Source organism: Branchiostoma floridae, unplaced genomic scaffold (genome assembly GCF_000003815.2).
Source record: "Branchiostoma floridae strain S238N-H82 unplaced genomic scaffold, Bfl_VNyyK Sc7u5tJ_1578, whole genome shotgun sequence".
NCBI classification, from domain to species: domain Eukaryota; kingdom Metazoa; phylum Chordata; class Leptocardii; order Amphioxiformes; family Branchiostomatidae; genus Branchiostoma; species Branchiostoma floridae.
In genome coordinates, this window is record NW_023365773.1 from 674,049 (window position 1) to 687,062 (window position 13,014).

General features: G+C 38.8%; 1 protein-coding gene across 1 annotated transcript in view; it reads right to left on the reverse strand.

Annotated features, from left to right (window-relative positions):
* Positions 1-13,014, reverse strand: part of LOC118408380 — a 30,541-nt gene that overhangs the window by 15,599 nt on the left and 1,928 nt on the right. Inside the window, exons 2-3 of the mRNA XM_035809145.1 lie at positions 1,870-1,944; positions 1,198-1,455 (exon numbers count right to left, since the gene is read on the reverse strand). Coding sequence (XP_035665038.1) covers positions 1,198-1,455; positions 1,870-1,900 — 289 coding nt within the window. The 5' untranslated portion in view covers positions 1,901-1,944. The remainder of the gene's footprint in view (positions 1-1,197; positions 1,456-1,869; positions 1,945-13,014) is intronic.

Here is a 13,014-nt window from a genome sequence, read left to right on the forward strand (position 1 = left end):
ACGGATCTCACCGGCGATACCAACAGCCCCCACATGGGGGACGTGCTGTATGGAGTTTGTAGTGTGTTTTGCAGGAATATTTTTTGGGAGCCATTTACAAAACAACATATTTACCACCATTTGCTTACTAAACAACGGATGAAAAGTTTTGTAGAACATCATAACCGTGTAGTAGAACAGCAGAACGGATTTGCCGCTGGTTGATGCATTTTCAGGCCATGTTTAGGTCGCGGCTATCAACAGTTTACTGATATGCCGATTTGCCAATTAAACCTTTAGTAAGTGCCTGCCGTTTGATACAAATTTGTCCTTGTAAATATGAAATCCATAGATAAACAGCCTTGTTATATCATTGTGTTGGATTAACCTTTCACTGGGAATAGAATCCCAAGGGACTTGCTATCAGTTACACTCTCTTTGAAGTGTTATTTTCTTGCGACACCACAGAAAGTGGGAGACCAATGCACGTGTAGCAATGGCCGGGGAAACATAGTAATCAATGTACTAAACAGTTTCTGGAAAGCGCAAAATCCTGCTTGTTTATTTATGGTTTAGTTTTGAATATGCTGGAATGTGTTGGATTAAAGTTCAGTGCCGTTAAGTATGCGTATTCTACGAGACCTGTAATAGTATGTATGTGTTGGCACCCAACATCAGCTAAGCTGCTTGGGTTTGTCTTGTATTGCATTGTCTCAATAAACAAATAGATGAATATAGATGATATCCTCTGATGATGAGCAAATAATATAATGTTTAGCAAAAACAAGTTGCGCATGCCTTCATTATCAAATCTAAGTAGACATGAAGGTTGATCAAATAAATAAACAGTATATGGTATACGAAATAAAATTGTCTTCATTTTTGTTATTTCACATCTTTTTCTTTGACCTTGGAATTGAATTTAGCAGTATGGCAGTATCTGTTTTATCTGCATATACTGTAAATGCATTTAATTATCTGCTAATTTTACAGCTACTTTGTGCGATTGTATGGTTGAAAATTTATTCTTTAAACGGCCGAAAATTGATGCGCGCGGATGTCATCCATATAATCAAATCAACATGGTCTTATTGGAAATCAAGTGGATACGCTGTATTCCATAACTAAGTCGATGTCTTTATTCTACTAAGTCTGCCTTAGTGAAGTACTTCCTTTGGAATTATTACTTTCAGAAAGACAATAAGCAGCAACACATACCAGGGTATTTCTCCTTTAGAGAGTCCACAGCGCGCTGTAGGTTTGCGTCAGCCAGAGACTTCAACAGCACCTGTATGGTTGCAGCATTTCCCTTCAAGGTGTGCCATTGCTGCAATAGTTCCATACAGCGAGCCTTGTCGGTCCCATGTTCGGTGGCAATGTTGTTTATGTTTGGTGTCTTAAACCCGAGACACCGAGCCAGATCCCTCCAGTCTGTACTCACCTGGTTCTTAGTGTGGAGGAAGTACTTTTCAACATCTGCAAGTGAATATATAAAACAGAGAAACATGTGATACACTTTTCAATATCAATGCCTTACTAAGCAGTTTGGTCTCTCAACGGCTGCCGTGATCATGTCAATTTCACGTGTTCATGGCAAAAAATTATCACAGGGAAGGGGGCTCAACGGCATCGTCATTTGAGCTCAACTGAAAAGTACAAAAGAAGACCACGTTTCCGAATGTGAGCTGGAACCGCTAAAGCTGGTATCTCACTGGACTGTTACACGCTTCGTCCTAAATTGGATTTGTGATACCCTTGAATTGGAACATCATGCAAATGTATTTATCATTATCATGTAATACATTTAGCACATATGGCGATGGTATACAGATATTGTATTTATGAACAAAGTCAAGACATATTATTTAATAAGAATAGATAGACATTTACCAGAATCATTGTCCCGTCGGTCCTTAGCCATGGTCAAACAGCAATTATCAGTGCCAGCATCCTATTGGAAGAAACCTGAAAAAAAGTCATATTTGCTTGACGGACGTCATTACGCCAAATTTCCAGTGGTGTTTTTAAGACTAAGTATTTAAAATGTTATGTTTTAAAGGCATGTAGATAAGAAAACATGAAGTTAACGCTTGTGATTGGAAACACGACAAGTAAACAAATATTTAATCGTCCGAATTGGCGACGTGTAGTCGTGGGACATGACGATAAAAATCTAATAACTTATGCACAACAACGCCGGATGACATTTATTTCTTCCATCACTGAAATGTAAAATGTTTCCCTAGTGTCAAGACTGCGGTCTCTGTCAATCACTGAATAACAGCCGCACGCTGTTCTTGATCTAAATAGTCTCTCTTTGTGTCCTAAAGCAGCATGTAACAGTTGTACGTCACAAGGCAAGACTACCAAAATATGCACTAGTAATGTGAACGGCAGTCAATTGTTCACATTGCTTTTCAATGAGATCATGTTTTGTTGGCACAAACATCGGATCAAAAACTACCGCAACAACGGTCACGGTAAACCCAATACATAAAGGTCCACATGGTCAGAGAAATTCAAAGACGCAGTCAAAGAGTCTTAACAAAACAATAATCAATGAATGCATTGACGGACATGTCGCCTTTCCCCTGTTATGCTACTTGCCAGACACATAGCAACATTCTCGCTTGACTGGAAAAGGTAACAAAGGTAATGCTCATGTTTCAGACAAGAATCTTTAACCACTCAATGAAAATGTTTTACTTGCTGCAATGTCACAATATTTCCATGGAACGGCAAAGAGGTCTTTTGAGATCAATTGTAAAGGACGAATAAGATGTAAGATTAATGTAATTCCGCTGAGTCTGAGAATCTTGGGATGCATGCAATCTTGATTTTATCAGACCTATACTCGCTACCCCTCCACTGATGACAGACCTACAACTGTGACCGTACATACACAAGAAATGCTCAAATTTCTGTGCTGTTTTCAAGAAATTCCAAGTATTTGTGCATGAATCACGGCACGAAAAACGGAATTTAAGCATGCTTAAATGATGCTTAACGTTGACGTATTTTCCTTCTTTACGGATCTATACATCTCTTATACGAGTACGTAAAGATTGGCGTTACGTAGTCTTTACGTAGGTGCTGATAGGTCCGTATTTTCCGGTTTTTTAAGTTGCCTTTCGGCAGCTTAAAGTTGTTGTAAATAATTGCTAAAACTCATTTAAAGTGCATTTAAATATTACGTTTATAAAACTTTAAGCATTGTTACGGCTTATTTACGTGTGCGTAAAGATGATCATTAGGTGGCTTATAGGTGCGGATAGGTCCGTATTTTCCGTTTTTTTAAGTTGCCTTTCAGCAGCTTAAAGATGTTGTAAATGTTTATTAAAACTCATTTAAATTGCAATTAAATATTACGTTTCATAAAACTTTAAACATCGTTACGGCTCATTTACGTGTGCGTAAAGATGATCATTAGGTGCTTATAGATCCGTATTTTCCGGTTTTTTAAGTTGCCTTTCAGTAGCTTAAATATTTCGTAAATGATTATTAAAACGCCCTTAATACATGTTTAAAGTTCACGTTTATTTCTTCTGACGCCTTTATACTTGTCATATACGTGTGCATTAAGATGCTTATACTTTGTGTATTGATGCCCTTTTAGCAGCTTAAAGTTGTCATAAACACTTATTAAAACACCCTCAATACATGTTTAAAGTTCACGTTTATTTCCTCTTAAGTCCATTTACGTCTCATATACGTGTGCATTAAGATGTTTATAAGATGTGTATTGTTGCCCTTTTAGCAGCTTAAAGTTGTCATAATTACTTATAAAAACACCCTTAATACATGTTTAAAGTTCCCTTTTATCTTCTCTGAAGCCTCTTTACGTCTCATATACATGCGCATTAAGAGGATTTTAATGTGTCTATATTTGTCCTTTTAGCAGCTAAAAGTTGTCATAAATACATACTAAAACACTCTTAAGACATGTTTAAAGTTCCCTTTCTACGTCTCATATACGTGTGCATTAAGGTGATTATAAGGTGTGGATAAGTGTCATTTTAGCGGGATAAAGTTAATCATAAGCACGTTTTCAAGCAAGAAAATACAATGGATGAAACTTTGAAATTTTATTGAACTACGAGAAAATATTACATAGAAAAGTAAAAAAAAACTACAGCCTACTAGGTATTTGTGGCCTATCATTCTGATGTAGTCGGCAGTTGAAGCAATCACAACGGCTGTGCAATTCCGTGCAGCATCTAAGTCCACAGTCCCATTTCCAGTGTCGGGCGAAGCGTCACGGCGTAAGTTAAAAAGAGCACACAGTTCCATCTGGCCACCACAGGAATAAGAATCCGGTAAGATCAAGAGTAGTGGCCGATATGACTCGTGTTGTTGGATGGTCTTGGACTCTTGGATTATTTGGACGCGAAACATGTTCAGCTTGCAGTCTCGGCTTCTATTAATCCGGATGGTACAAAGGTCGTGATTTCCCATTCTGTGTCGATTTCCAACAACATCAACTTGTACAGAATGATAGCAACCTACTATCTTTGCGTCAAATTCCGTCACCGGGGGTCCTAGGCGGTAACAGCAGTGTCACGGCCACAACTTGCGGGTTAGAACAGGTCCAAACTTTCTTCAATACTTCTTTTCAAATGAGCGCCTGGAAAATGCCGTTCCTTGTGGTATGGTAAATTTGAACCCCCCACTCTTTTCTGCCATTGGATACATCCTATCACATGACACAGCCGCTGTGTATGTATAGTATGCCGGCCACAGACGGAGGCGCGCCCCATGCGGATTGGGCGTACGAATTAACGCTGAATAAATTTACATCTAGCCTGCCCACCCATATCACAATTTTCAACCTCCTTGCCAAAACAAACACGAGCAACACGGGAAGACACTACCTGTGTGTCCAGACTGTTCTTTCTTGACGCTTGCTTGTAGATAAAGAAATCATTCGTACATTTACTTGTAGTAAGAAATGCTCGCCGTTTAATAGTAAGAAAAATATCATAATTAAACACCACTCACTACACAAAAGTATAAGCTAAACCAAGGAGCTTTTAACGGGGGAGGTTTCACCGTATTCGCTTAAAAGTGCGCGGATTCAAAGATTAAATATGTTGTATGTTCAACAGAAAAACGCAACATTTCATATACGTTTTGGCAACATGTAAGCTAAACGGTGGAGGTCTCCCCGTGTTCGCTTAAACTGCGCAGATTCAAAGATTAAACATGTCGTATGTTCAACAGAAATACGCAACATTTCATGTACGTTTTGGTAACATATAAGCTAAACGGGGGAGGTCTCCCCTAGTTTGCTTAAACTGCGCGGATTCAAAGATTAAACATGTCGTGTGTTCAACAGAAATACGCAACATTTCATATACGTTTTGGCAACATATAAGCTAAACGGGGGAGGTCTCCCCGTGTTCGCTTAAACTGCGCGGATTCAAAGATTAAACAGGTCGTATGTTCAACAGAAATACGCAACATTTCATGTACGTTTTGGCAACATATAAGCTAAACGGAGGAGGTCTCCCCTAGTTCGCTTAAACTGCGCGGATTCAAAGATTAAACATGTCGTATGTTCAACAGAAATACACAACATTTCATATACGTTTTGACAGCATATAAGCTAAACGGGGGAGGTCTCCCCTAGTTCGCTTAAACTGCGCGGATTCAAAGATTAAACATGTCGTATGTTTAACAGAAATACGCAAAATTTTATATACGTTTTGGCAACATATAAGCTAAACGGGGGAGGTCTCCCCGTGTTCGCTTAAAAGTGCACGGATTCAAAGATTAAACTTGTCGTATGTTCAACAGAAATACCCAACATTTCATATACGTCTTGACAACATATAAGTTAAACGGGGGAGGTCTCCCCAAGTTCGTTTAAACTGCGCGGATTCAAAGATTAAACATGTCGTATGTTCAACAGAAATGCGCAACATTTCATGTACGTTTTGGCAACATATAAGCTAAACGGGGGAGGTCTCCCCTAGTTCGCTTAAACTGCGCGGATTCAAAGATTAAACATGTCGTATGTTCAACAGAAATACGCAAAATTTTATATACGTTTTGGCAACATATAAGCTAAACGGGGGAGGTCTCCCCGTGTTCGCTTAAAAGTGCACGGATTCAAAGATTAAAAATGTCGTATGTTCAACAGAAATACCCAACATTTCATATACGTCTTGACAACATATAAGTTAAACGGGGGAGGTCTCCCCTAGTTCGCTTAAACTGCGCGGATTCAAAGATTAAACAGGTCGTATGTTCAACAGAAATACGCAACATTTCATGTACGTTTTGGCAACAGATAAGCTAAACGGGGGAGGTCTCCCCTAGTTCGCTTAAACTGCGCGGATTCAAAGATTAAACATGTCGTATGTTCAACAGAAATACGCAACATTTCATGTACGTTTTGGCAACATATAAGCTAAACGGGGGAGGTCTCCCCTAGTTCGCTTAAACTGCGCGGATTCAAAGATTAAACATGTCGTATGTTTAACAGAAATACGCAAAATTTTATATACGTTTTGGCAACATATAAGCTAAACGGGGGAGGTCTCCCCTTGTTTGCTTAAACTGAGCTGATTCAAAGATTAAACATGTCGTGTGTTTTACAGTAATACGCAACATTTTATATACGTTTTGGCAACATAAGCTAAACGGAGGACGTCTCCCCATGTTCGCTTAAACTGCCTTGATTCAAAGATTAAACATGTCGTATGTTTAACAGAAATACGCAACATTTCATATACCTCTTGGCATCATATAAGCTAAACGGGGGAAGCCCCCCCCCCTTCTTTGCGTAAACGGTGGTTCGAAATAGATTACAGATGCCGTATATTCAACAGAAAAACGCAGCATTTCATGTAACGTAAGGGAGCGCATATAAGCTAAACGTAAGAGGTATTCCCTGTTCGAATAAAAAATGCGCGCAGAAAGATCGAATACATCATATGCTTTCGGAACAAACAACATAGATGAATATTGTATTTGACTTTTCTGAGGTATTAACATAACATTTTGTCCCGGAAAACGCAATTGTCAGTTTTGACAGTAAATCTTGTCACTGTTTTAAAACAGATGACGCAATGCTTTATCAAACGCCAGACAAAGGCCTTTCATATTTGACATAGCCGAGGTAAGTTTGGTAAACAGATCTAGAGAAACGGTATTTGTCAGTTTTATATTTAAAAACTTGAAATATTACCACAGTGGTAAAACAGTAAAACGGATTATTTTTTATAACTTTTTGAGACATTTAAGTTGTCTTTTCGGCTTACTAAAATACATGTAAAATTCACGTAAAGAAACACGACAGATTAAGTTACATTTACAAACGCTGAAATCTTACGTAAAGGCCAGATGTATGTTTCCGATGCCTTTAATAGATCTTAAAATCTTCTGAAATATTTCTTCGCCTTTAAGGTTTTTATACGTATCTCTGAAACTTTGCTTAAATAGTTGTTTTCGTGCTGTGAATCATAAACGTGGTGGAAATCATACTTTGCACTTTCTAAGTCACATTATAATCTTCCTTACGGGATAGTAGCATTATCAGAACTTTGCTAAGCAAGTGATATGCATTGTTCTGCATGCTGTCAACATGAACATATCATTCGCACTGTTGCCCGATGTGGACAAAAAGGCAACCATATTCAACTGTTTGGAAGGGTTATAATGGTACATTATAGTAATGTAAGGATAAATGTTACCTTACATTATTTCATTATACCAGCATAACTGTAGAGAGAGAAGCCAAAATGTGTTTTATAAAGACACAGTTGTTATTGTGAAGGGATAGAAATAGCACAAAATATTCAGTAAAATAGAAACCCGGTGTACCTGCAGAGTAACTAAGATCAACACTCTATTCCTGATCACGGTAAATAAAGTTTCTGATCGGATAATGAACAGGTAGGAAAACTGAAATACAAAATTCCCATGGTAAGACTGACAGGTCAACAGAAGCGATATCTTACCCAGCATGTCCACCAAGCGTTTGCCTCTCAGAAGAAATATCATTCTGTTGTTTAGTCAACTATACTGTCCTGGCTCTACACGGAGTAAATTAAACTGCAATGTTAACTGCACTTCTACAGTACATGGATAGGAGTTGTATGGGGTACTCTTCGTACGCGTGACAACTTCGTTTAAATAAAAAAAGGAGGAGTAATGTTTCGTTGTTAGAATGTTAACGTTAACTTTGAAGCTTACAATGATGCGGTCTTATCTGACCCTATAATGGCCATCCCTTTTGTCATGACTGATTCACTAAATTACCTCCCATTATAACCATGTACCCTGTTTAGTTGCTTTAGAATGTGTAATGTTATCACACCAAATCAGCCGTGAGGCTGCAAGCTGTAAAAATGTTGACAAGTTGAAGAATAAACCATCGTATAACATGACGATGGGAAAGCAGGCATGTCTGGATGTCAATTTAGATAAAAAAATGCAACACTTAACATAACATGTCCAGCAAATGTTGGCTAAACAAATGGCACATTGACAAGGAACATGAATACAGTATCCCTCAACAGTTACATGTGATACAGTGCATGCCAGTTTTATACAACAATCCTACTCCACTAAAGTCTGTTAAATACAGAGTGAAACTATACACTTGTCCCACCATATGTGGTAGCATTTCCAACTGTTATGCACTACGCGGTATTACAACATAGGGACTTCCCTATGTAGTTCCATTCTTTCATCGATGGAGGAGAATCTTTGCATAGACAATGGCAAATATGCCATACTGTATTATGCATTAAAAGTGAAAGTGAAAGTAAAGGTGCACATCAAAATATCTGGGACATTTAAGTTAAGTGGTAGTCAACATCTACGAGGGGCGTGCAATTAGTAATGGTCCTGACCCATTTCCCATAGCAGGAGATTAATGAAACTTGGCACAGTTATTAGTCTTTCTCTTCATAGGAATCACCCAGAGTTATGCATTTCTCCCATCGTTTGATGCAGCTCTGGACACCGACTTTGTAGGACACCCCAGGTTGGTCCTCCAACTGATGCCTCATCAATGGCACAAGAGGGACGACCAGGTCTGGGAGCTGTTTCCACAGACTTCCAGCCACGTTTGAATTCAGGATGCCAGCGTTTTACAAGGTCATATGATGGGGCATCATCACCATAAGTTTCATTTATTTCATCAAAAGTCTTCTTTGGTGTGCGTCCTTTCAAATACAAAGACCGGATCACTGCGCGACACTCAACTGGTTCCATTTCACACCTGGTCCATTTCGCACCTGACTAAGTTCAAACACCAGTAAATCAGAAACCACAATTAGTTCAGAGCTGTCTTTTGCAACATAACCCATAGAGATATGAATTATTACACATACAAAATTTCATTTAGATCAGACAACTGGAAGTGGGTCAGGACCATTACTTATTGCACGCCCCTCGTATCAGTTCTAGACAAAATCCTTTAATCAGAGGAAATTTTCTTAAGAATCTCCTTGTTTCTACACATAATTTTGGACAGATTCTACAGGTAAGGTACTCCTATATGAATTGAAACATGACACGTCATAAAAGTTCATGCGAAATAGCACATTAAGTACAGGTATTTAAAACACAAAAGAACAATATCAGACTTAAGGCAAGTTAGAAACAATTAGATTTCTCCTACAAATTAATTAGGGAATATGTCTAATCTTTAAGGGACCAAAAAGCTGTGCTGTTTTGTTTCACTTTCATTCTGAAAGTCCCTCCTTGGAAATAAGACATTAAGTTTTAACGTTCTAAAGAGGCATACGTCGACTTGAATCAATTGACGTCGATACATAAAGAAAAGAGAACTTACGCAGAAAATTCAACATTTTGACACCAAAGAAACTGAACGAGTAATACCCAGAGTAAATCTTCCCTGGTAAGTGCACGTAACTGAAAAAATATATTGTTTAGAGAGAACTGACTAAAATCGCTCCAACGAAACACACCCAAGTGTTGCTACAAACAACATATTTTAAAATCAAGACTATTTTTACACTATCACTAATGAATAGCAAAAAAATTATTTACCATTAAGTTCAAAATAAAGCAGAGACATTGTCGTCAGAAACAGATCAGTGTAGTCTTAATTGTTTATCACAAGATGAATTGGGAAAGATGTGTTCCACTCAATGAGTGACCATAATGTAAATATCCCTTACACGTCAGCTAAGAAGAACAAATGGAATCTTGTGGTGATATTGATTAGACGAAGAGTTCTTCATGATCTAACCGTTTACAGGAGGAAGTCCAATATGGCCGCCATTATTGCGACACAGAAACTTAACTAACAATTGCCATGGTCGGTGGCAGGGTGAAGTCGAGAAAAGTCTGTCAAAGTCTTCATTGATGGTAGGAAGGATTTGATTTATACTCTCGTTGTATGATATAAAAACGCATAAACAATTTCCAGGCAAATATCCGCTGACGTCGGACTTAGGAGCGTGAGAGAACACTGGGACGTCGGTATAGATACTGTCAGAAGAAAGGCGCCATTTCGGGTGTGCCACCGTAAGTCTAGCTGAACTGACAAAATACTGATTAACACTAGACTAAACTTGTCTGCCCTTAGTAAAGGAAGGTCAACTTACGTCAAAGCAGGAAAATCGGCCGTGCTGACTGCACAGAAAGTACTCAACGGTACAGTCAAAGCACTTTTAGTTGTAGTACTTGGAGAATTAACGACAACGTCACAGGCAAGTCCCCGGATGTACACGTGACCTTTGTGCTCTTACCTGTCTAACGTAAATAACGGAGAGTAATCAGATAAGTTGACCCAATGTCATTGACAACATGTTCTACAAACAGGGACAACTCTTAAATATAGCAAGAAGTACCCTCATTTTTCATTTCACACCGTACCCACTACGTTGTCTGTGCTGTATCATAGTGCTTAAAAAGTCGGATTTCAGTCACGTAACCCGATCTGATCCGTCCATGGCATCCACCATGTTTGTGTCCCTCCGGCTGTAAACAAAGCGCGCACGTCTTACCTGTCTGTTTTTAGCCGCACTTATAAATCAAACCTTGCCACTAGAATGGCGCTCTCGCCGCGATCTCTCTGCGACCTCAAGTTCTGACAAATCGCTCAACGAATTGTACAGATAAAACAAATCATTTTACATTTTGTGTGTTTTGTTGTCTTTTCAGTCACAGTGCTACATTTTGTATGATATGCTTAGTAATCTAATGTTACACACGTCCGTTTTAGGTTGCAGTGACTGATGTAACTTATAAGCGCGATCGCCGCTCCTGAATTGAACACTTACATGTAACAGGCGTTTTATTTTGGTGTATTCTGTGTTTTGAAGCAGTGTAATTTGAGCCATGTCACAAGACAAGACTTACCCAAAGTTAAGTATTAGTAACTTATGCGAAGTTTGATTGTTCACGTTGCTTTTCAATGAGATCAGGTTTTGCTCTTGCACAAACATCTGATCCAAGGTCACTGCACGGTTCACGGTAAACACAATACAAGGAGGCCTCCCCAGAGTCGACTAGTCAGGGGGGTGCAAACACGCAGCCAGATTGACTGAACAAAACGACATTCAGTGCTGAATTCATAGCCATAGATGGACTTGTGACCAGTCTTCTATTTATAAGACAAATAGCAACGTCCTCGCTTGACTGATGAACGGGTCTTCCCTACGAAGTTCCTGAAAACCGCGTCTCCAAGTGCCAGAAACTGTTTAACCTTTATACACATACAAAAAGCAAACTTAGAGCTGCCTTTTCTCGAGGGGACACAGGGTAGTTTGTTCATGGTGATTCTCATGGAGCGACAAGGCGCAAAAGTTGTGCAATCTTTGAACAATTCGTAGGGAGTATAACCTATAGTAGGGAGTTGTTACGACAATATCATACACAATTACAGCCACATTTCCTTCTTGCAACTGGTCGGTCCCGCTACAAATCGCTATAACTATGATATGGTTTCCAAAGAAGTGAGTGATTGATTGAGTGGTCATCCTCTGGTACGATGAAATTTTTTCTATGAAAGAAGGGGGGGGGCTTTATACCAACAAAACGATGGGAAAAGCAGATATCAATTTAGATCAAAACTTGACTCTTTACGGAACATGTCCAGTAAATTTTTGTTGGACAGATGGTACATAGACAAGGAAAATGAAAACAGTTGTATATGATACAACGCATGTCGATCCATACAACAATTCTACTCTAATTCCCTATTTAGGACTGGAGTGCAGGGCGAAACTATACGTTGGTTTTGTCTTTGGTGGCATTTCTAACTCTTAGGCACTGTCCTATATTCATTATGCAGGATTATCAAATAGTTACATCAACTAATTTCATCCATTGTGGAGAATTCTAGTATAGATCATTGTAGTGTATACTGTATTATGCACTAAAAGTGAAAGTGAAAATACACATAATATTTGTCACATTCAGTTCAATTATAAACATCCTCCACCTGTTCTAGGTGAATTGAACAAAATAATTTGCTTTGATCACAGGAAAATGTTCAAAATCTTCCTGATTCTATACTCCATTTTGGACAGAAACTACAAGTAAGGTAGATCCACAGGGTTTTAAAATGAAAGGTCATGGAAGTTTGTGTGAAATAGCACAGCTGGCAAAGTTTGAAAGACAAAAAATGAGAAATATCTGACATAAGGAAAGTTTAATCAGTTCAATTTCTCCTTGAGATTTACTAAGGATTATATCTATGACACAACTAGGGCTTATATCTAATCTGTGAGGGACCCGGGTCAGAAGTTGTCATGTTTTGTTAGTTACTTTCCCAATCCCTTTCCTTTTGAATGTCCCCAAATCTCTCCTTATGATATACATATGGCAAGCGCACATGAATGAAGAGAAACTTTAGCTAAATTCGCTTAGAAGTGTGCAGTTCCAACCGAAGGTGGCCAGCTTATGATATTACCTTATCCCACCGTAGGGTCTGCTTGGAGATTACAGGTATTCAGGCTACACTCACTATGACGTGGCTTCTATGGGTGTTGTCTTTTTACACTCTGTCGGGGGCCTGCATACCCTTTGTCCGATAAGCATAATCGTTCT